At 40.6% G+C, this 25,278-nt stretch overlaps 1 protein-coding gene across 3 annotated transcripts in view; it reads right to left on the bottom strand.

Moving 5' to 3' along the window:
- Positions 1-488: 488 nt before the first annotated feature.
- The window catches only part of CDKL5 (cyclin dependent kinase like 5), a 208,506-nt gene continuing 183,716 nt past the window's right edge, over positions 489-25,278 (bottom strand). For 2 of the 3 annotated variants that reach the window (XM_034649695.1, XM_034649696.1), the window contains exons 12-19: positions 23,410-24,376; positions 19,537-19,638; positions 19,151-19,256; positions 16,085-16,208; positions 8,762-8,861; positions 4,936-5,058; positions 3,675-3,794; positions 489-920 (exon numbers count right to left, since the gene is read on the bottom strand). In XM_034649695.1, coding sequence (XP_034505586.1) covers positions 534-920; positions 3,675-3,794; positions 4,936-5,058; positions 8,762-8,861; positions 16,085-16,208; positions 19,151-19,256; positions 19,537-19,638; positions 23,410-24,376 — 2,029 coding nt within the window. In that variant the 3' untranslated portion in view covers positions 489-533. The remainder of the gene's footprint in view (positions 921-3,674; positions 3,795-4,935; positions 5,059-8,761; positions 8,862-16,084; positions 16,209-19,150; positions 19,257-19,536; positions 19,639-23,409; positions 24,377-25,278) is intronic. The other variant, XM_034649697.1, reaches the window with a different exon arrangement.

The raw sequence follows: 25,278 nt of genomic DNA, 5'->3' as shown, positions 1-25,278 counted from the left end.
TCCTATCAAATATGGAAGTTTAGAAAACAATTTAAGACATACAGTTAGTTCATCTGCTCACCCTTCAAAGGGATACTCTTGGATTACAATAAACCCCACATTTAGTTTAGGCCAAAAAAACCAAAAAAAAACTGTGGTAAGGGCATCGGTCAACATGACTTTTTCTATCCCTTGCAGTACCAGAACACATCCTGGCTTTCCCAAGTTCAACAGGGATTGCACTAAAGCTGGAATGTACAGGGGAGAAGCTGGCAAGAATGTCTTCTTCCTCAATGGCACACTCTATCCATTCTCACACAAGATCCGTGGGGACTGGCAGTCCCTAAGGAACTCCTGCGGCTCTAAGATCCCTGACTAGCATTTGTGGCCGTGAGGAGCCAGAGGGCTCCACACATACAATATTGCACTCACCTTCATAAAGCTGAAAATACTGGCTGACCACCCCAGCCCAGCCTATTCCCCACCCACCCCCACCCTCCCATCCCCTTCCCACTGGCTTACTTACCCCCTCTCTCCCCCCACCCCAGCACACATTACAAGGCTGTCTCTTTTAAATCATTCAGATTTGGCATTCGAGACCGATTTGTTCTGTTATAGGGGTGCCCGTTTGGCCCACTCTTGGCACCCAGCTGTTCAGAGTAGGAAGGCCCCTCTGTGGCACTCCGGGTCACAGAGGACACATGCCAACCAGAGTCCATCTGACCTGGCAGCTGGAGGGCTGGTCTGCCCTTTGGTGTGGGCTCCTGCCGGATGTTACTGCTCCCGCCAGAGGCCTGGCTCAGAGGATGGATCCGAATTTCTGAGAAGGAATTTTTGGCTTGTTGAGTTGTTAAGGGCTGGAAGCGGGGGTCTGAGGAAGCCGGGTGATTTGAGGCTGAAGAAAGATGTAACAGCTTGCGCAGTGATTTTAACGGCTGGCTCTGAAAGAAAAGATGAGAGCGCGCATAGGACTTAATTTAGAGTAGACTCAAAAGCTGGGAGAGATGGAGCACAGATCTGAGATGACTGCGTGTAGCCAGCGGGGCAGGCACAGGGGAAGAGGGGCTAAGTCTACCCTTATCTGTCCTTTTGTTCTTTTTCAGACAAGATCGAAGTTATTTATCTTTAATGAAAAAGCCTAGAAATCTGGATAAGAAATCTAGAGCTGGTGTGGCTGATCAAAGCCTTAGGCAACTTCTATCTGGCTGCATCCCATCTTTACAGGGGGAGATCTCATGCCTCAACCAGCAGGAAGTAGCAAAAGGAATATGCCGCTCCCTTTTTGAGAAGACTTCCCAACAGCTCAACATAAATCTGCCACTTATTTTTCACCAGCCAGGACTCAGTCATTCAACCCTATCTAGCCAGCCGCAAGAGAAAACTGAAGAGATGTAATGTTTCAATTAAGTAGCAACATACTCAGCTAAAAATTACATATCCCACTTTTCTGTTCTGATCACCGGGATTTTCCCTTTCCGCACTTTTACTTTTTTGGGGGTGGGGTAAGATCTGAGCACTGAGAAGTGAACACAGCCAAAAAAACCCAAGCAAAAGCCCTATAGACTCTCAAACACAATTCACTCACAGGAGGCTTTGGATTCCTAACATGGGCTCACAGCTGCCCTGCTTGTCTGCTGTTGTGGCCGGGGCCCAGATCCCACAGGTGCTGCACCATGGAGGGGACTGTGCTTCAAGGCAGAAGGGAGGGTCCTGGCAGCCACCTACCCCACACTGGGTGACTCTTCTCAGGCGACTGCTGAACCGCGGGATCCCCCACTGGTGAAACGTTGTTCACTCCCCTCTCCTCTATGTGATGCGTGATGAGGCTTACTATCAGAAGAGGCATGTAGAAAGCATCCTGAAATTCAAGGCCCTCAACGGGAACCCTGCACTCAAGATGTAGCCACCCCTGGCTACTAATCTTCAAGGGCCATGCGTTTAAGGGCTTGGCAAAATTTTAATAAAATGTTGATGATCTCAGGGAACACTACAAGATTTGAAGGAACAGAGCACTGAAATCGAAGGGAAATTGCTTGAGAATGGACTCATATAGAAATTGTTCCTGAGGAAGCATCCTCCATGGCTATTCCAAAGTCTGTCCACAAAAGCTCTGTGGTCCCCAGGGGAGGTGGCACAGTACAGTGTACATCCTAAGTGCTCAAAGTTATGTTTTTTGTTATTGAAACTAGTATGATAACACAATAAGATTCTTGGTGATTTTTATAGCCCTGACCACAGGCAACTGTTGAGCAATTACGATAGTTTGGATCCAGCTGGAGATATAAAATAACCTGAAAAGGGCTTCTTAGCAAAAGAAATGGATACACAAAGAAGGTTCTAAAGCCCCATACTCTTTTATAAAAGTGGGAAGAGAACATCAGGCCCTTACTCAGAACCTTGTGCTCTTAGTTCAGATACATATCCAACAACTTGGATATCTGGTTCTCTATACCCTTTCTGTCACCTTGCCTCCCCTTAGCCTATATTATGTTAGAAGAAGAAAATATAAATGGTTGGGCAAATACAAGTGAAATTTGGGAATTCCTGTCAGTGGATCTAAGTAACAGTTAAAGAAAGTAAACAACAAACCTATAAAAATAGGCCCTCTTCCTCCAAATCACAGAAATCTGTGGCCATCTATAGGTAAAAGCAATTCTAGAGCTTCAAAAGCTCATGAGGGTTGTCAGAAATTACAGTACAGAGGAATACTAGATTTATAAAAATGTTAATATCATCAAAAAACAAGTTAGATTATGTCATTGTGCTCATTGTGGGATACTTAAAAGATGCAATATTACATTTCCAATCAAAATAGTTGTCCAGGGGCGCCTGGGTGGCACAGCGGTTAAGCATCTGCCTTTGGCTCAGGGCGTGAACCCGGCCTTATGGGATTGAGCCCCACATCAGGCTCCTCTGCTATGAGCCTGCTTCTTCCTCTCCCACTCCCCCTGCTTGTGTTCCCTCTCTCGCTGGCTGTCTCTATCTCTGTCAAATAAATAAATAAAATCTTTAAAAAAAAAAAAAAAAGTTGTCCAAACCAGACAAACCTCAGTTACCTGAAAAAATTTACTGATTCATTTTTTTGTTTATTCCCCATTATGGCAGATAAATGCAATTATACAATACTGTATAATATGCAGTTCCTAATGCAACTGTTCGATTTTCTATCAGAAATAGTATCAATTTCAGAAGGTTATTCTTTCAAGAAAGGTTATTGTATCTGCCTTTCAAGGCCCAGTTCGTGTGCTACCACATCTAACGAAGACTTCATCTTCCCACTACCTCCTCCTCTCACGTTCCCCTACATTTTATGGCATGCCTCACTTTTTACCATGAATTATGGTTATTTATAGATTTTCTCTCTCCTAGGATGTGTAGTATTTATGGGTTGAGACCATGTCTTAATTATTCCCCTTACCTTACACCCCTCTAACACACACCCTCCTACCCTACCCCACCCAGGGCTAGGTGAAGGCTAATGGAAGCTCACTTTTTCCCTATTAGGACACGGGTCACTAAAACAAGACTCATCTGGACTCCCAAGATCATCTGCTATTCGCAGTGAGGGTATATTCTGAGGAGGCTTACAGCCTTGCGGTAACACTGAGAGGCTAAATTCCTCAACCTTGCCCTTCTCTCAAGTGAGATAGTCCCTGCAGAGTCTAAGAATCTAGAGTGTTACAGGCACCACTCACTTGGGTCTGTAGATCAGAGATCTTCTCAGGACGCCATTCCTTTGGTCTGCTGCTCGGGGTGCTAGCAGAGTGAATGGCTTTCTGTAATGTCAGTAGATCAGGGCCGTCAGAATTAGGCACCTAGAGCAAAATATGGGCAAGGATTCGATAAGAACCGCAATAAGCCTTACTAAGATATGCAACCACACCCAAGAGGAGAAAAGCAAATCAAAGGAAACCAAACCTCAACCCCGCCCCCCAATAAAAAAGGAAACCAAAACTCTCCCAATGTTCACAATGCAGGTGATGCCAGTTAAATTCTGCTGCCCTCTTAATAATTTTCCCTGCATTAGGAAAAATTGGCAGATGTCATGCAGCTTTGTTAAAACCTCAACCCTTAAAGCATTCCCATGCTGTTAGTTTTAGTCGCTGTAAGAGAGAGCAGTTAAATTGGGCTGTACCAGAAATTGCTGTCGTATCCTCATTCTATATTGCAGTTAGGTTATGAACCAGTTCAATAAAACAAAAATTTGCTCCCGCTGGGAAAATGATCCAAACACTGTATTTGGTGGTACCCAAAGAAGTCTAGCAGGCTTTCAAGGATACTGAAGTGGGAAAAGTATGGTTTGAATCATATTCCCAAGACACTGCCCAGTAAATCTGGGTCTAGCATTAAGTACTATAAAAATCCTGGAAATTTGTACCACAAACTCCAGATGAATGCAATTGGTCCGTTCACAGATTTTGGTGAACACAGAATAATGCCAAATGCCAAGCAAAAGTCCTGGCTTTACACTAAGTGACCAGCAAAAGCTAGAGCCAGGCAAGGAAAAAGCAAATCACCAACTAAGAAAAGTGGAGCCTGCTGGCTCACTCAATTTGGTCAATTCAACTTGGTTTCAAAGAACAAACTGCCAACCAAGTGTTAACAGACTTTGTGAGTCAAATGAAAAGACGTTGTTAATTGTAAATGTTAATCAAATTCTTTACAGGAAATAAGGGATTTTATAAATGCCGTCTGCCCACAAGTGGCTAACCAGACAACCCAAACTAGCCTTTCACTAGTTTGTTTAGTAGCCTTTTATGCTTCAACTTCCTTAACTGATTCACAAAATCCAGAATGGCAAAGAATTGGTATTTCAGTAACTTTATGGAACTGGCTCAGGTACTTAACTAGCACAAAGAGAATATGACCCCATGAAAATAAAAGACATGCTGTTGTCATCAGTAAAACAAGTTTACTGGAGCAGTTTGCAGGGCTACCGTACGTAAAAATGGGTACCATGGGTGGAGTGACTACAGGAAGCTTTTTCAAAGAAGAACTATGCTTTAAATGATTCTTTGAATTAAAAAGAGGAAAGAGGGATTTCTTGATGCTTGGATTCTCCCCGTTGGTGGAATCTGTCTGCAATATAAGATACAAATAAACTAATTGCAAAAAAAAAAAGAAAGAAAGAAAGAAAGAAAGAAAGAAAGAAAGAAAGAAAGAAAGAAAAAGAAAAGAAAGAAGAAAAAGAAAAAAGGGTATTCTTACTGAAACTCCTAGCCCTTGGGAGCCCTGATAGTGTTCAATATTAACAGTCACTTAAGGAATCTGTGTGCTGTGTGCACCTAGAGGAGTTCTGTGTCATTTCTCATCTCGACATGAAGATGCCAACAAAGTAAATTCAAACCTGCAAAAACTTCAATATATATAAAGAACATGTGGTCATGATCCTTACCTATAATAGGAATGCCTAGAAACCTACACACATCTAGTCACACTGAACTTATAAAACATTTAGGGATTTATTTATTATCAGAAGTAAGATTATTATAAAGAATTGTGTTTAAAGAGCTGCTGATGAACTTCAATCTTTTCCTAATTTCTAGAGAGGCCTTCAGCAACTAAATAAGTAACCATGTGATCTGTCTATGGGGGAGGAGGGAAAAAGAAGATACAGCAAGCTCTTTCGAACATGGTCAACTCATGAACCAGAAAACATCACTTGGTCTACCATCATGGAAGCAGCCTGGTTCTATGCTGTTAAAGAAAATATGTGGCGCCATTCAGAATACAGGTTTTCAAAGTGAAAAAAACAAAGTTCAATCTTTAAATTGATGCATGATTACCAATTGAAATACTAACTAACTAGGGTACAATTACCAAGTTGGCAAAGTCACCATATGCTCTGAGGGCTTATGTAACTCTGGATATGGAACTGAAGCCAGATTTCCCAAGGCGGCTTCCAGATTTGCTTGAGTCAAAGCAGGCACCTTTGCAATACAGAATTATTTTTTGGCACCACTTTTCCCTGTTTTGGATAGCTCAATTGTTAGAGAACTAGAATATATATGAAGGTATTCAGATCACCTTGTATGAAGCCCTTCAAGTAAGATAGCCCACTGAAGGTTCCTGTTCCCACAACAGGATCCCAGGGAAAAGTTTAATTTACATCACTAAGGAGGCCACAAGAGAGTTCCCAGGAATCAGTGGCCAGAGGCTCTCTACCAGAGGTGGGCCTGTGGCAGGGACTGAGCTGGGGCCTGCTGTTTAGGAGAACCCACCTCTAGTTCTCCTGACTGGTTGTGCGACTTCAGGCAGATCACAGTCTGCCTGGGCAGTCCTCTATTAGTGAAATAAAAGTGTTAAACTAGATTTAGGACCCACTGAGGTTTAAAAATGTCCTGTTTCTCTACATGCACTGGGCACCACATTTCTTTCTTCCTTTCTTTGAGTTTTATGCAAAGGACACAAAGCTTTAAATCTTTCAAAGCTGGTTTACCTATTTTCTTTTTGCTGAGTTCTAGAAAGTGAAAAAAGGGTAATTTTAATTCTGTTTCAATGCTCACTTGAAAGAGGCAGAGTTGACGTCATGCCAGGCTTAGGAGCCTGAGGTCTGGAAGAATACAGAGGGCTCTTTGGAAATCTTACTCTACATACCAAAGTCCTTAAAAAAATTTTTTTCTGGGGTGGCTGGGTGGCTCAGTCAGTTGGGCACCCGGCTCTTGATTTTGGCTCGGGTCACGATCTCAGGGTTGTTGAGATTGAGCTCTGCTTTGGGCTCTGCGCTGGTTGTGGAGCCTGCTTGGGATTCTCCCTCTCCCTGTGTGCCCTCTCTCAAAAAAAATTCTTTTTAATGAAAAAATGCACAGGCACAACTTTTGATTTGGAAGGCTTAAAGCATGTGGCCTATATAGAGATATTTTGCAGTTACTTTACATATCAAAAATGAAATGTATAAAAACCTTTAAAAAGTTTGAGTGGAAAGGATGTTAGAGAATAAATATTTTCCTATTTGCCCTAACCTATACTATTTAAAAATCTAAAATTTGAACCAGATCCTGAATAATAGAGTCAATCAGCACGTATACACTCAACTTAGGCCATGGTGAGCCAGGGGCTTTATGTTTAATGTTAGCCTAATGCAGACAGACATCAAAAGCCAAATCTATACACAAAACACCTTCAATTCCTTGGTTCCTGCTTTCTTCCACTTAATTACCCCACAGTGGCTTAACCTGAGGTTAAGAACAAAAACAAAAACCTCAAAATAAAAGTAACATGGGTTAGGAGAGGTAGTCTAAGTTCAATGTTCATGATGGATAAATATGTTCTACAGACAATGATAGAAGTTTATTGTATTAGCATTTTAAGTATTTTAAGCTTTTCCACTTTAAATAAGTCAGGTCTATTTTGTTCATCCATTCCAAGTAACAAATGTAGCAATATTTGATTGAGCGGCATTTTGATTTGACATTTTGCTTTAAGTGAATTTCAGGTAGAGATATAGGCAGTTTAAAAAAAAAAAGAATGTTTCAGGAAATATTATGCAGCCATTAAAATGAAGATAGTAAGAACTGTGTAGTAACATATATATTATATGTATATGTGATTGACAGATATACTATTAAAAGTCAGAATACAAAACTGTATAAAGATCACTATTATTTAAAACAAACTAAAAAACCACCTTCTTTCCACAAACATATGCATAGGCTAAAAAGCTAGGAGGAAATATACCAAAATCTGAATGCTAGTTGTAATAGGGTAGTAAGATCAGTGTGACAGGGTGATAAGATTAGAAATGATCATTTTTTTTCTCAATTTTTCTATAACGAAATACATAAATTTAACAAATATGCAGGTGAAAGAATATCTAAAAAAGTAATCTAGGAGTGTCTTTATTAATACTTTTAGAACATCTGCGATCCTTACTTTGGGTATTACATTCTTTGCTACTATCATCTATCTCATCTTTACTTACCACTGAGTCATAATCCTAGAATCTTTCTTCTTTTTTAAATAACTGAGAGTCAATCATGTATGAACAAGAAATAGGAACAAAAGTGTTTAAAATAGCTGCCTCAACATTGGCCTTGAAAGTACCATAAAACAAAAGGGGTAAGCAGGCCTCACGTGGGTGAAGAAGCTCCTGCTGGCCTAGAGGCCTGGCTTTCCCATGTTTCCTCACGTCACTAACCAGCAGAATCCTTGCTTGGGTGGTTCAGAGATATGATGTGCACGGTTCCATGGAGCCAAACCTTGGTTCAGGCAGAGGGCTCCCAGGAGGTAAGACTTGTTCCATTTCACAGTTCAGTCACAAGATAAACATGTCTTCCTACTAAAGCAAACCCTGAAATGTCAAATACTATTCTCCTCTCTGTGATCATACAGCCCAGAAAGGCACTTGTCAACATGGCAACTGGAAAACCAGCCAGGGAAGAATAACGAATGATGGTTAGTTATAAATTTCAAAATTAAAGCATACAACAAAACCATTTCCTAAGTTTTCACACATCTTTAACCCCCAAAGAAAAATAAATCCTGCAGCTTCATAGTTTTTACATGAATATAAATCCACATGGATGTTTACTGAGAGAGGTTAAAGTGTTCTCTCTCATCCAAATTAAATTTCTTCTATTCCTGGAGATTCTGTGGAATCTAGAAAAGGCTCTGTAAGAGGAGGATAGGTGTATAGAATTTAGAAAGACACAAATACAATGTATGCATGTCAAATCTCAAAAAGAAAATAATTCACTTTCACTGCCATGTACAAAATGTCAAGTACCCACAGACTAACGCAGACTCATGTGCCACTGTATATAGAAAGTAGCCATCTACTTACTGTTTGAGATTTCTTCTTTTTCTTTTTCATTGACCTGAAAAAACCTTGTTTCTCCTTTTCCTTGAGTTGTTCGGAATGACTAATGTTTTCAGGACTTTTCCTAAATGGGAAGACATTTTATCATATTGATCTTTCAACCTTTCTCTTGCCATTATATGACAAATAACAATGAAAACTAAAAAATGCACGGAGCCAGATTGAAACAGCCATGAAAATCCAAGCACATAGGTAAAGAGCCTCTAAAAAGCAGGAGAAACTGAATCTAATCAATCATGGTTAATGATTAGCCTTTGGCACAGGCTCACATGAACTGGCAATTTCAGCATTACAAATGATCTGGTAACTGTACTGCAGGACCATTTTCATGCTGTTGAAAACCTCAGAATTGGAGAGTCTGAAAAGCACACAGTTTAAAGGATGGATGCATTTTTCATAACCCTCCAAGGGAAAGAGCTGAAACATGCTCAGTATCTTCATTTTTCTATTTACCTTTCTAAAACCAGCTCAAGAAGTTTATTATTAGTGGTTTGCCAAGATACTGAACATAAAAAACAAAACAACAAAAAAACCAAAACCAAAAAAAACCAATGGTGTTACAGGAGCGTTGTAAATAAAAATAAAAATTGCCTCAAACTGGAAAATTCCTTCATAAACACCTTATATCTATTTATTGAAACTTAATTGAAAAACAACTCAGGTAAGAAAAAACATGGACAAGATGAATGCTTTAAATCAAAGTACTCGTGGAGAAAAAAAAAAGCTTCTAACTGAAAATACTGACATTAGGCTTCATACCACACTGACTCCACCAGGTATTTTAACACAAATAGGAGGTATTAACAGATGGCAAACAGGACACTTTGGCCCTAATAAGTCGCTGACTTGTATGTTAACAGAGGCCATGTATTACTTAATTTTATTTACAGTCTTTAAGAAGCAACTCAACTGGTGTTATTCTTCAAAAAGACACATTCCATGGGCTCTATTTTAAATTTTAATATATGACTGTGCAAAACCATTTTCTCAAACGACTGAATTCCTTCTATTAGCTATTCCCTAAAATCAAAAGTAAAACATTAAAGGTGAGAGTTCATTCGCATTTGTGATTTTAGAACACGTAATGGTGATGAAGTTACTACAATACCTAAGAAAATATGAGCAAAGTGGCATTCTTGATTAAATCTGTGTGGAGACAGTAAACATCTAGATAAACTGTTGCAGAGCCACATGATAGAAAACACCACAAAGGTATAAAAAATAAATCATATCTTCTAAGAATTTTCAGTAATCTAAAGGAATATTTAAAATATAATACTAAGTGAAAAACCACAAGATTCAAGACTTGCTACATAATATGAGCCTAACTGTATTTAAAAAAAAAGAAAAGGAAAGGAAAGGAAAGGAAAGGAAAGAAAAGAAAAGAAAAGAAAAGAAAAGAAAAGAAAAGAAAAGAAAAGAAAAGGAAAGGAAAGGAAAGGAAAGGATGGGGCGCCTGGGCGGCACAGCTGGTTGAGCAGCCAACTCTTGGTTTCAGCTCAGGTCATGGGATCGAGCCATCGAGCCCTACATGGGGCTCCATGCTTAGTACGGAGTCTGTTTGGGATTCTCTGTCCTTCCCCCTCTGCCCCTCCTGCTTATGCTCTCTGTCCCTCAAATAAATAAGTTAATCTTTAAAATGAAAAGGCATATATGTGTACAAACACATATCTTTTTAAAGGCAGGAATAAAATAAATCTTAAAAGCTATCATCTCTGGGTAGTAAGATTTTTGGTGATTTATTATTTCTATTTTTTAGTTTCAACATCAAACATGTACTACAGATATAATAAAAAGGTTGTACAAACCACAGAAAATTTATTTGAAAACCCAAAAACTCAAGATCCAAGACAACAAGGGAAGAGATTTAAAAAGAGAGACAGATGGACAGATAAAAAACAGGAAAACATAACTCTGTGAAGGAGCAATGATCATTTCTTCTTCTTCTAAGTGTCTAGCCCAAAAGTTAATAGAAATATCAAGGAAGTAAAAACACGTACCATAAGCCCAAGTGTTCCTGAAACTCATTAAGACCTGCAATTTTAAACATCATTGAGAGCTCCAAGTTCTGAAGTGAAAGTTTCATAATACAACATAACCAATAAAAATAACTAACACTGGAACTCAGAATGATACATTTACAATTCTGAAAGCTAGAAAACTTCAGATATGATGGAATAGGTAAAAATGGAATAGTGAAAAGTTTGATTCTAGGCAACACAGTAAAAGAGTGTAATTTGCTGGAATCACAAAAGTACAACTCTCAGAACTGCAAGGAACCTCACATATAGCACCCAGACCAACCAGCAATACTATTTTTAATGTCTTGTAACTTACAGAAGTTAAAGAACTATTTGCTTATGATATAGCTTACGTCCTTCCATAATGGAGTCTGCACCTAACCTAGAAGCACAGCAAACTATTCAGATTAATAGGTAGAACTTTTTTTTTTTTTTTTTTGCCAATCAGAACATAAGGTCTAACAAAATCTCCAACGTCTACCGAGGGTCAGTAGTAAAAGTGCTTTCTGCCAATCCAGGAAATCTTTAAGGGGGACAGGTTCATCATGACTGCAAGCTCAGGATGGGAATGGGCATTACTGTAAGAATGCTAATGTTGGCATGAGAGCAAGAGAAGGCTTGAGACACTAATCCTAGAAGGAACAGATCTGGGATGGGAAGAAGAGTCTCTATCCAGTAAGATGAAAGTGAGGGGGACAGATGAGAAGGGTAATGAATGAGAAACTAAAAAGCCCAGGGTTTGCAGTCCCTTGTGAACGCAAAACGCGGGGAAGATGAATCAGAGACCCTCTGCAGGGTCTTCTCAAAGACGCTGGGTAAACTAGAGCCCAGGGAAAGGAGGAATGATGAGAAAAACATCTTCAGACTGAGACTGAGCAGAGGTGGTGGGGCCAAGATTCAGGCAGGGAAAGATCCCAGAGACCAAAACCAAAAAAGGAAATAAATTACACTTGAACTAGAAAGATGAAAGCTAGGAGTGAAGCATGAGTGTGCATGTATCACAAAAGACACAAAAAAGAAGTCAGAGAGAAAAAGAGCACAAGTGAGAAAGAGACACAGAGACAGAGAAAGAACAAAGAGAGGGAGAAGCTACATGGAAACATACACAAACAGAGTTAGAGAAACAGAGGGAGAAAGACTGGAAGATAGACTCAGAGAGAGGCAGAGACGGAGAGAAGCCACCAGGAACACAGGCACCTGAAAAGCTGGGTGTTGTACAAAAGAATAAAGACAGAGACTTGATCAGTTACAACCAGTACTACACCATAATTTATCTCATTTGTGAATTCTGGACCCTATGATTCTACCTGGTATAGGCAACAGATGGGCCCAAAAGGAGCAGCACAAGAGAAGGGCAAATGGGTGATCACATCCATCTCAGGTACAGGACCTTTGAGAAGGCCCACCCAGCTAGTCACCTGACACATTATCCAGGGCTGATCAAACAGCTGGGGTGGGGGTGAGGAGAGTAGCAACCTCCCCCTACTCTGACATCCTCTAACATAACAGCTGTTTTATAAGGGGTCAAGAGGAAAGAGAATTCAAGACTCCCCTAAAAAAGGAAGGAATTAAAGTTGACTGAATGGAAGTCAACCAACATTTATGGAGTACTGTGTATGTGGTGGGCCTGGTGTTGGCGGTGTTGGGGCTAGAGAGAAAAATAAAACAAGGAGTGTGACCTCAAGCTGCTCACAGACTCAAGGTGGGATACCCACAGGTTCAAGAGAGGGTCAGATTCTGGTGTTTCATTAAGCAGCGTGACACTTTCCTTGCTACCCCTCTTCCCCCGGTCATGGGACTAAACTAGTCAGCTGATGTCTGAGAAGAAAACAATCAGTGAACAATTTTGTGAGTTATGGTGGCAAGCCATAATGGATGCCAATATATTCATAACTTAACCAGAAGAACAAGCTTGGGACTGTGCAAGCAGTGACAGCAATCCTTCACTCACCTTAATTACTGGGATTCCTAATTAATTTGGTTTACTGTATAAACATCACTTTTAAACCCAAATTTAACAGCAGTCTTTCCAAACGTATTTTATATATGTTGCCTTTTTAAGCAAAGTAAGAACAGCCTGTTTTAGAAATCTATATGCTTCATGGATATCTATTCTACATATGAAACCATGAGAACCAGAAATGATATTCCTACTGGGAGCCTGAGAAAAGGCAAAAATATTCCTCTCCTTTCCCTGGCTATTATTTGGGATCTTTCTCCCTCTTCACACTGTATTGCTACCCGGGATTACTTCTCGCCTGACAACCTCAGTACCAACTGTTAAAATTGTGCTTAAGAGTAAACAGGCTTAGGGGCGCCTGAGTGGCTCAGTTGGTTGAGCATCCGAATCTTGATTTTGGGCCAGGTCATGATCTCAGGGTCATGAGATGGAGCACCATGTTGGGCTCCGCGTTCAGCGTAGAGTCTGCTAGAGATTCTCTCTCCATCTCCGCCCCCACTCCTCTCCCTGCTTGTGCACATGCGTTCTCTCTCTCTCTCTAGAATAAATAAATAAAACCTTAAAAAAAAAAAAGAGTAAACAGGCTTATAGGGAGGGTGGAGGTGTTTTCCCATAAGTAAAGATGAATCTGATTGCATTAACTCTATTTTTTTGTTCCGAGATATTCTGGCTTATCTCCCAGTTCTTAACTGGATTCTGGATAGCTGAGATGGCCAGAATAACCACCCTGGATATTATACTACAGTATCTATCACTTTAAAATGATATAGTAAGATCGATCTTTCCATTTCAAGAAATGTGTACACTGTACAAATATTCTCATCCCAAAAGATATGGGAAGCACCACTATCAAGGAAAAACAGACTGCCCTTAGGCAAGTGATAATTTAGGAAGAGCGACTCACTATGTTACCATAGCAAGGCTTGTTCACATTTTTGTACGTTATCAAGCTGGATTTCTCTCAAATATACACAATATGGTGAACCAATGAGATCTCTTGTTCAAGAAAAAAAAAATCAAGATAAGCCAAGTTCAATGAATGACTTAGACAAAGTTAGATGTGATCCCCAAAGAAGTATCATAGAAGCATTAACATGAAGGGCAGTGGGAACAAAAGAATACTGCAATTCAAACTGGTAATTCTGAAACCCTCTCAAGCTTCATAACAGCAATATCAGAGTAGGGATGACTTGATGAAGGCTTGTCTAAAGTCTGAAGTTCGACATCCCAATTATGCCTCTAATTCTTTAAAAAAAAAAACCTGTTTTCAGGTTTCTACATATACCTGGTCTAAACAAGCTCTATTCAAACTGACAAAACCAGTATGTTGTTAATACTACCTATCCCACATTTGCATTTAGTTTTGATCTAACCCACCTAATTTTGACAGAACTATGTTAACCTATAATTCTCTTTTAAACCATCACCACTCTATTATGCAACATCCAATAAGAAAAACAATTTCTGGGGCGCCTGGGTGGCACAGCGGTTAAGCGTCTGCCTTCGGCTCAGGGCGTGATCCCCGCGTTATGGGATCGAGTCCCGCGTCAGGCTCCTCTGCTATGAGCCTGCTTCTTCCTCTCCCACTCCCCCTGCTTGTGTTCCCTCTCTCTCTGGCTGTCTCTATCTCTGTCGAATAAATAAACAAAATCTTTAAAAAAAAAAAAAAGAAAAGAAAAACAATTTCTTCTACACTTCCTTAGTCTCACAATTGAGACACTATTCGCATGGCTTATCAAAACCTCACTTGAAAACTGTCAAAGCTGGTAACTACAAGTTGTACCTGTGCTCCCAGGTTAATGCATAGGAGAGCTGGTCTACAGTCACATGGAAAAAGAATGCAGCAAAGTTTCTCAGCAAAGGAAGTAGAGGGGAGACATGTGACAAGTCATATTGAAGTTAGAGGACATCCATGGAAAAAACTGCCACAGCTAACAGTAACAAGTCACAGTGTGCTAGGCACTGCCCCTGGATGCTTTTGATGTTTTCCCTCATTTAATGATCACATTAATCCTGTGAGGGAGGTAGTATTCTTAGGCCTATTTTCACAGATGAGAAAACTGAGAGGCAGAGGTTAAAGTCACACAAACAGAAGGTGACATCAATCAAGATGTCCTATTTCCAGAGTCCAACTTCTTAGTCACTACTGTTAAAACTCTCATTTAATAAATAAGGTAACGGATATAAACTGTGCTTATGAAAATATTTACAGCTTTAAAAACACTGTTTTTACTACTGTTTTAAAAATAATGAAGTTATTTTTACCATAGGGCACAGAAGCACTAAAACCTCGATACAACCCTGTGAAAAGGGTGAAAACTGCACAACCACACAGGGTCAGGAGTACTAACTGACCTAAGACCCTTATGTGACTTCCGGCAATAAACAACAGAGTTGGAATTTGACAGAATGGCCCTATTCTAAACTTGCAATGCTATGGTCATGCACCATTTTATTCCAAGTAGAGCACTTAGTAGTTTTATGAAGTACACATAAACACCCCTCACATCTAGATTCTGGGCAGTCTCTTTGGGCAGCTGAGAGTATAAAGTCTATGTTATTATTTTCTTTTAAAAAAGAGGTCCTTACTCCCCGTACAGATCTGCTGATGAGACTTAATATTCGGTATAACTCTCCCTAAATTTTTATTACATATGACGCAAAGAAGATAAAAGAATAAGCAAAGCTGGCATATCATTTCAGCCTCTGACTACCATTATGTTTTATTGTGGTAGCGTAAAGGGTGTCCCTTCGTTCCTTTCCTTTCACCCTGAATGCAAGTCAGGTGGCACAGAGGTGAAAAACATAAGCTTTGGAGTCAGACCCCATGCAGGCCTAGATCCTGGCTCTTCTCTCCCTGCTAAGGGCTGCCCAGGCAAGTGCTCTCCCTTTTCGAAGCTGCAGCTCCCTCATCTGTGGAACAGGAGCTGCCCCCACCCCAAAGGCTGACCATGAGAACCAAGTGAGTCAGTGCACACCAAGTGCTAAACAAAGTGTCTACTCTGTGATACAACAGCAACAAAAGAGACAGTCAGTGAAAGACGGCATTCCTATCAGAAGAACACAACGAAAGACATGTGAGATATGTGAGGCATTTAGTGACCCAGCAGATTTTTTCTTCTTTTACATGACATTTAATATAAATGCTGACGTTGAAATAAACCATTATAAATAATGACAATTCAGTTTCCTTATCAACAATCTCTCTTGAGAAAATGAGCAAGCTAAAAAGTGTATCCAAAATTCTTTGAAATCTCGAATCTACAATTAGAAAAAAGGAGAGTAAAAACAAATCAAAATACTCACCATGGATCGAATGCTGGCTGTCTTTTTGAGTGGTTGGTTCCAGAACTGCTCTCTGATGGTAGGGAAGAAACTCTGGTTGATACATTATTTTCATGGAAAGAATTGTCTGGACGAGGAGATGGCACTGAATAAAGAAAAAGTCAGTCACTGATGTACTTTTTTGGTCGAAGCAGTTCTTTACTGATTCTACTGCATTTTCTCTCACACAAATAAAACAAACACATAAGTCAAAACCCTCCTCTGCCCTTTATATAACTTTTGTGTTTTCTGAGGGTCAAGGCATTCCAGGGAACATTCTCCCTCCCCCACTGATTATAACATTAATTTGCAAGGGTCAGTTAACATCAGGCAATGTATATTTAAAACATAAATTGATCTGTCAGCTGACTAACTGAAGAACATTGTAGAATATTTTAAAGTATGAATAGGACAGCCCCCCTTCACTGTTTTGGCATTCTCTGAAATTGAGGCTTTCTTACATCATAGACTCAACTGTGCAAAATCTATTCTCAGTCTGAAGTGACTCTTAACGATATGTGTGCTAGAATACACTGTGCTTTAAGCCTTTCACTTGGGAGGCAGAGTCAATTTTGTATTTTTTAAAACTACATTCCAAAGAAATTTGGTTATTTCCAAAAATTCTATTTTTCTCTAAGTTCTCAATCCAGTGAAGAACAGAAAGACAAACCACAACATATGTGGGTAAATACTTTTTTGCCCTTGGGGGGGTGGGTGTTACTATGTTTTTCTGTCACTTTCTTCTTCTTCTTCTTTTTAAAGATTTTATCTATTTGAGAGAGAGAGAGAGGGCACAAGCAGGGGGAGTGGCAGGTGGAGGGAGAGGGAGAAGGAGGCTCCCTGCTGAGCAAGGAGCCCAATGAGGGACTCAATCCCAGGTCCCCAGGATCATGACCTGAGCCGAAGGCAGATGCTTAACCGACTGAGCCACCCAGGCACCCCTTTCTGTCACCTTTTAAGCTCGATCATAAATCAAAATATATTGCAAATTTCATCACAAAAGGAATATACAGGCTGAATATCAAGATAAATGACACCATTTCACTTGCCTCTTGACCAGTAGGACTAAAAACAAGAAGTATTCTGGAAACATCTGTCATTTCAATACCACCACTAAATCTTCATCCAGTTAGATTTAGTAGAAACATTGAAATAACAGATGTCTCCAGATGTTTCACCTGGTTAAATCTCTTCCTTCTATTTCTGGACTTTCTAAAATAAAAATGTTCTACCTGCCAAACCCTGAAGTGTATTATGAGTGTATTATGAGGAAGACTAATGAGGGGTTTTGCTGATATGAACCAATTTAATTCACTTGTAATCAAAATAAAACCGTCTTTCCTAATTAATCAAAACTTTGTTAACATTTTATATTAAAGTATACACTCCAGACATCTACAGGAATAACACAGATATGGCCCATTTTGGTAGTAACACTTACAGTGATAGAAAAAAAAAAGGCATTTGCTCATACACACTACAATATTTTAGCTAACTTTAATCTGAATTAAAATTTCAGTCCCTTACAATTCTAAAGTAACCACAGCATGAGAAAAAACCGAATGCATTAAAAGGCATATTCGGTGCCCTATGCTTTCTTCAAACGGGGTTGGGGGGGAACAAGTAGCCTAAATCAATACATATTTAGTCCTAAATAATACTTTTATACATTTATTTAGTTCAGGTTCCTAGTTAAGATGACCAAGCAGCTGTCCATGTTCTCCCCCAATTCCTGTCCCTTTCCAGCTGTCCCCCCAAATCAACAGAATAGTAAAAAGCCAAACAATGTGGGTGATGGCGACTGTAGAAGGAAGGTGATGACTCTTAGGAGGCTTTAAGAAGCTGAGCCTCTGAAACACCCTGACCTTGCCCCTACCCTGGTGGGCTTGCTGTTAGTCTCCCTACCAGGGGCTAGGGCTCTGGAGGGGCTCTCACTCTATTGCTACATAGCTCTTCAAAGGGGATGCCTTTCTCTGTCAACATCTCCTAAATCCATACAGCGTCCAAAGCCTCTGTTTTAGTTGTTAGTTAACCATCGAAGTACTTTTTAAAGGCTGTGCAAGTACACTCGAAGATTCTCTTTCAATCAACAAATATTTATGAAACCATCAGGCAGTGTGCTAGTCAATGAAGGTAAAAGAGGAAAACATGATCAAGGGCCTTGCAACCTTGAGAGAGAGAAATGCAAAGAATCAATACCATGTAGTCTGTGTCACGTTAGATGGCTAGACAAGGAACCATGGGTAGAACAGAGAAGAAAACATTTCACTTTGGGTGGAGAGGGAAGACGTCATACTGCAGAGAACTTCAAAATGGGACAAAAAGAAGTTATCCAAGCAGGGGGAGGATGGAGGAACAAAAACAAGTTACCCAAGCATTTCAGGATGGAGGAACAGTAGCTACAGAGGATGGCAAGGACCAGGGCATGGAATATCTGGAAAGTCATCTTAGAGAATCCAGATTTTGTTGTGGTGTCAATGGGAAACCACCAGAGGACTGTCAGCAGGTGAGAGACAGAAGACTGGGGGCAGACAGTGGGTTGCCTTGCTCTATTTTTGCCTTCTGGCATTTATTATCTTTTACTGCTCTACATAATTCTTACATTTAGTGTAGTTTTCTCCTCATGAGAATGTGAGCTCCATGAAGGTGGAGACCTCTGGCTGCCTTGTTCACTGACATGTTCTAAGCTAGACCAGCACCAGGCACACAAGTGACATCAATAAATACTTTAGGACTTAATTGAATGAATGAGTGGGATGGCCAGGACACAGCTTCAAATGGATCATTCCAGGGACTGGTTTGATGGAAACCTTGGGAAACAGAGAGATCAGCTGGGAGGCTACTCAAAGAACCCAAGTCAGAAGCCATGAGGGCCTGAACTAAGACAGCAAGATCCGAAGCAGGGAGAAGTGTTGGAAGGCGACAGCACAGACAAGGATGGCAGGCACCTGAAGTCAAGGCAGTGAAGTGTAGTGGAGGGCATGGGCTGGAGGTGCAGGGAGGGGGAAGAGAGAGAGGACCCTGGTGGGTGCTCGGGGCTGGGCTTACCTCGGTAGAAACTGCCAACTCTCCTCGGAACAGGGTCATTGTACAGGTGTCTATTTTCTTTGGGGGCAGTGCCATCATCAGAGTGGGGGTCATGATATGCTCCACCCTGAGACAAGAAAGAGGTTTATAAAAAGTTAACAATAGAGCAATGATGATGTGACCTATGAACTTAGAATATATAACTGATCTAGAATTTACTCCAGGATCTTTTAAAGAGAAAACTTAGAATTATGGCACAAGGAAAACTACTTAACTCTATAAGCCAGTTTATTTGTGGGAGACTAGTTATGAAGAAATTTTAAAAGACAGGCTGTAATGATATCACATGACAACTCTTTATAGACAAGGTTAATCGTCAAAGTTAGCAACTTGTGGAGAATTCAGACCTCAGACTTCTGCCTTGAGTGGAATGAAGAGGTGCCTTCTCTGGAAGATTCTTTAACGGAAGATCGAGCCACAGTCATCTCTGGAGGGAGCTGTTCTCCAGGCTGGAAGTCAAATTTAAAAGGATTTATAAGAGTGTCCTGTTCCTGGGATGAAAATCACCTAAATCACCACGGGCTTTATTTGGCATAATTAGTACCTTCACCAGCTAAAATAAAAAATGTTAGTTGGCTAAAACACAAATTGTCCCATAAAAGAGTGAATCATCTGATGAATGTAAAATAATTCAAACAAATGTCACACAGATGGAAAGTGAAATTCTCATTAAAGTTAAGGCAAGCAGGGAAAGAATTAAACTGAAAATAGTTCAATTAATTATTAAAAACAAAGAAAATTATCTTCCTAATATCTAGATAGTCATGGTTCTGTGCAACACTCTAATTAGATTCTATTAGTTAATCTAAAATTTCTCTAGCAGATTTTTCCAAAAAGAACTGTGCAGATCCAAAATTATTTTTCATGAAGAACTTAAATGGCAGATTCAGATGAAATCAAATGTTCTTTGGATAGATCATGGAAGCGAATCAGTACTCTTAATCATTTGTCTTAAAATTCCCTGACTACTGTAATTTTAGGTACTTCAAGTTTTCTTAATCTTCTCTAGGATAACAGTACTTGTACTTCATGTGTTTTCTTAACCATGATCAGGACAGTACACATCTCAGGAGACACTGCCTATTTCCCTCAAGGAAGTAAGACACAAGCTAAGAGCAGCCTTGGTTCACAATAGTGTTCACTGAGGAGAAAAGTGGCATCTTCTACCCTCAAGGAAAACAAGATTAAGGAACAAAATTGCCAAGCCATTAGGAGGACTTAGCTGCATTGTGTATCTGCAGATTATACATAGAGAGTCATATGTTGAGCCTTATGTGATGTATCAAAAACATTTTATTTAAACTTTAAACAGGATTCTCTGTCTCCCTTACTCCCCAAATGTACTATGAAAGAATATTCTGGGCAGCAAATCATCCGAGGTAGCCTCTCTTCTTCCTAATTTGTGATTAAGATCTCATTTGAATTTTAGCACCTGTATACTTTACAAAGCCCCCTAGAAAAGTCTTTAAGAAAACAAATGATTTATATCTAACCTAAACTCTTAAGCGACAGTGCTAGTTCGGTCCCCTTCCTCTTGAAGGTGGCCACAATATTTTATAAGAGGGTGATTCTCACCACTTACTCATGGCTTTAGTCACTTCTCAAGCCATTTGCCATCTCTGTGCCTTTATAGTTGTACTATCTTGCAGCTTGGAACTGTACTTCCCGAACTGGACTTAAAATTCAGTAACAGTTGGGTCTGTGCTTAGCCCACAGTAAGCATTTATAATTAGATTATCTCCACCATGTTCACAGTCTTTTTTCTGGAACTCTGAGAACCAGTCCATTTGTCTTTTCTCCAAGTTACAGATTTTATTTCTCTTACATCTCCTCTATTTACACTACGCTGCATGCTCACACTCCTTACCTGGTTTTGACCTCCATCTAATGTTTATGGGCAGCTGCCAGGCTCTAGAGATCTTTCTAGGCCCCAGAGGTTCTCTCTTCTCTAGAGGGACTCCTCCAACCACTGTTCTGACTCCAATCATGGCATCTCCCGCCATGTACCATCTCCTCCATCTGCAAGTATGCATCTCCTACTCCTCCTCCTTTACCTGGGCACCAGTCTTTCCAGCCTCATAGAGGACAGCTCTGCTTAGGGGCCCAGGGTCACTTCAGCCTCAACAGGTCAGCATGATACAATGCAAAGAATGCTGGCCTAGGGACCTAGACACTGCCTTGGACTAATTGGGTAAACTAGCTCTGACTTGGACTAATTGGGTAAACTTGGGCAACCCGCCTATCTTCTTAGATCCTCAGCACACTCATCTATGAAATGAAGGGGTTGAATGAGGTGATTTCAGAAGTCCTTTTTCCTACTCTGAAAAGGAGTTCCTAGGAAAGAAGCCTGAAGCCGTCCTTTTTCCTGTATTCAATCCTTCAATTCACACATCCTGTTGTTTGTACTTCTGAAGAGTCTTTAAGACCCACTATTTATTTTCCCACCAGCACTGACTTATAGAACATACTCCCCTCCCCTCATGCTTGATTTACTCCAAAAGCGACCTCAAATCTTGCATTTTTCACTGCAGCAACGAGGAACAAGTTGCAATCCCCACAACACACCATGCTGTTTAATGTCTCTATTAGCCTCCTCCTCTTTTCTGCCCTCTTTTCCAGCCTTTCCAAGGCCGACTCCACTTTCTCCCCCTAGTTAAGCCCCAGAAATCTCTTTTCAGATGCCATCTCCACGTGGGACCGTCCACAACCCCTGCCCGGACAGGGCCGTGCCTCTCTGTCTACAGCACACTCGCCTCCGGCGCAGTGTGGGCACACAGCCTCACAGTATCGCCACGACCGATTCCTGTCAAGTGTGCCCCATCATGCACTCCAAGAGGACAGGGGCCACACCTTTTTCATCTTTCTCCGGAGATCCCACCATGGTGCCTCATTCAGTAAATACCTGAACACAGCCTCATTCCTTAGCCATCCAAAACTTCTCTCTATATCCTAGCTCAGAGCAAGACCTTTAGTTGCTCCCAAAGCCATTTCTAACTTCTCCTATTCATGATCTTTCCCTGTTCTCAACTCCTATTTATAGCCAGTGCCACAGTAATTTGCTTCTTAATTATTTCATTGTTATGTATAATTTAATGTTCCCAGAGAGAAGATAAGTTTGTCAAGGGCAAGAGCCCTACCTCAGACTCTTTTGAGTGTCTGAGAGCACCTAGCATAGAGAGAGTGTGTTAAATGTCTAGAACACAGCCCCCACCATGACAGAAGCAGCAACAATTAAAATGTGTTCGACACTCTGCCAGGCAGACTTACACTGTTTGAAGCAGACTACAGAATGGGACACAAACCTGGGTCAGCCTGGTTTCCCAACCTGAGCTCTTAGCTACTTTGCTACACCGACTGCTCCGTTACTGACGATCTCCACCCCATCTTCAGCACTCATCTTGTTAAACCTCCCATTACATATTTCATCCATAGTTTCTGCAGTTCTGACCCAGAACTGTCTGATGAACCTATTTTCATATTCTCAAAAAGGGGAGTACTTTCCCTAGATGAAATTCTTCTCTCCTTCTGACACTGGCTTGTTTCCACCCTCATTTCTTTGAGGCGGATGAATGTTCCATATCATGAAAATATAATTTACAAAACATGTGTTCTGTTGTAGGAATGCTACTTCTCTTAAACAGGTTACTGTTAGTTCTAGAGTTTGAAAAACCAGTAAGATGGAAGAAGCATGAGGATAAAAACATTGCCTTGAGATTTAAAAACAATCCAAAAGACTATAAATTAACATTTATTTTGGCCCGAAGTGAAATTTACCTATAGTTCTAGATAAATTTGAAATTTTTCAATTCAGTGAAAATATCGAGTAAGGTATAAGTAAAAGGGTCTGATTTAACCAAATGTGGTCTGGAAAGATCAGAGAAAATCTCTACAAATCACACTAAATTTTGAGAAAATTAAAACCTATTCCATATAACTGATGAACTCTGTAATAAATCAAAATAGCATTCTCTCAACAAAACATGCCAGAAAGGAACATTTAAGAAGCAGATTTCTAAAAACAACTTTTTTTGAGTTCTCTTGAGTACTCAACAGTGGGCCTTAAATAATTAATTTTTTTAACAGATTGTCCTTCAAGTATTGCTTCCCTAAATTCATTCTATCAAAAAAGCACAACCTCCTACAGTGGGGGAAATTGCAGACTGACCCTGCACCACCTTCCCATGATGAACCAACAGATCCAGTCAAGGTCCAAGCTGTACCTGAGGTGACAAGAGCTGCAGGCTGTTGGCCCTGGCCGCCATTCCTTGCCCTACGCTCAAGCTTCCATCCAAGCCTTTGGCTCTCACTTTGTCCCGGGTCACGTACATGGAATGCCTATGCGGACGCTGCTGGGAAGAGAAGGGGCTAGTATAGCCCAGCCCATAAGAAAAGGATTCATGAGGTGCAGACAGAGAATGGGAATGGCTGCTGTCCATGTGCTCGGGCAGCTTCAACTCCTCCATCGTTTTAGAATGCCTGGTTGTGGTTCGGCGTGAGTCAAGAGTGCCCTCGCTTCGATTATTTCTCCCCGAGGGGCTGAGCAAAGTTCTCGTGTCACTGTGCCTGGTGGGGGTTGGGCTGGTGGGAGAGTTCAAGTCCAAGCAGCTGGATGGGAAGTACCTACTGGTATTGGACTCTGTAATTTGGGCCCTGGCTTCAGAAAGGTTGCTCACAGACTTGGAGTCACTCAACGCCCCATGGCTTTTGGCCTTGGTCCTATAGGAGGGACTCCTAGAGGACTGGGGAATAGTGTCAATGTAGCTATGCCGACTCTGCTTTTCAGTGGGCTGCAGTGTCCCGGCTTTGCTCTGAGAGCTTTCCATAAATGAGTGCCGGTTCTGCTGAGATCTGGTGCTTGACTTGAGGTACTTTGTGCCCGGGCCTTCTGAAGGCTTAGGGTCAATATTAAAATCAAACTCTGTCTTTGACTTGGCTTCTTTTGGGCTGAGAAGATGTGGTATGTTATTGTTGGTAAGATCTTTGCTGGTAGGTCCAGGTTGGCTGCTTGCTTGGTAGGTTTTGGTGTGCATGGGACTAAGAGTAGCTCCAGCAAGATTTCCGTTTAGGAAGCTTTCATTGGCAGGAAGACCTTCGTCAGCCCGGGGCAGACCCACACCTAGGTTCTGGATGTCCTTGCTGTTGGATCTGTGGTGAGACTGCAAAGCAGCACTTTTGCTGGCTTGGTTTCTATGTTAAAAACAAAAGAAGGATATCAGTTTCCTTCAATAGCAGACACACAAAAAGTATTGTTTTAAAAAAAATACACACATGCACATACCCTTAAAACACCTCAAAGACTAAACACATTAACTCGTTCAAACATGTGGCAACAAATAACAAGTAACCATAAAAAGTAAGCTGCTTAGATCAAGTCACTCTGCAACAAAGCAATGGTCCTGACAAAATGATTTTGACATTCTTAAATGTTCAACTAAGTTGTTGCCAACACAATTTCTAACTGATACTCTGGGAAAACGTGTTTTTGCTATGCTGGTGCTCACATGAGTGTTTGTTACGGAATGCCTGATAAGAAGGAGAGAGCTAAGCTATAATGAACTCCTTGTAACTCTCTGAATCCTTGAATGTCAGAGGCAACATGTAGACTTTAAAGTCATGCTGTTCCTTGAACTTCCCTTTTATTTGTAAAACTCAATGCCTGCTTCAGAGATACGTACTCACAGCACATACAGACACCAGTATCCTTTTGTCTTCTGTCTGTATCGTTAAAGAATGAGAGTTCTTGCAATATACTCAATAAAAGAAAATGACACTCTGAAACCAAATGTAAACTTTGTTGGAAAACATGATGATCAAGGTTTATGTTTTAGAGAAGTGACAATACTTTTGGGGTACTTCAGATACCTCCTTGTACCCTAAACAGGAATGTGGATCTAGACAGTTAATTTCTCTCCAGAAGATATAGTTTATTCTCTTCTTCACCATCTCACACGTCATTATTCCAAACTGACTAAGGCCTTCTTTAGGATTTAAAGCTTCATTTCCTACCTGGCTTAAAATACAAAATATAAATCCAGAGGAAAACCTCGTCCTCTATTGGAAAGCTGAAAACTGACCTCACGGCAAGGTCA

The sequence above is a fragment of the Ailuropoda melanoleuca genome, chromosome X, assembly GCF_002007445.2.
Source record: "Ailuropoda melanoleuca isolate Jingjing chromosome X, ASM200744v2, whole genome shotgun sequence".
Classification (NCBI taxonomy): Eukaryota; Metazoa; Chordata; class Mammalia; order Carnivora; family Ursidae; genus Ailuropoda; species Ailuropoda melanoleuca.
This window is presented reverse-complemented; position numbering and strand designations above follow the sequence as displayed.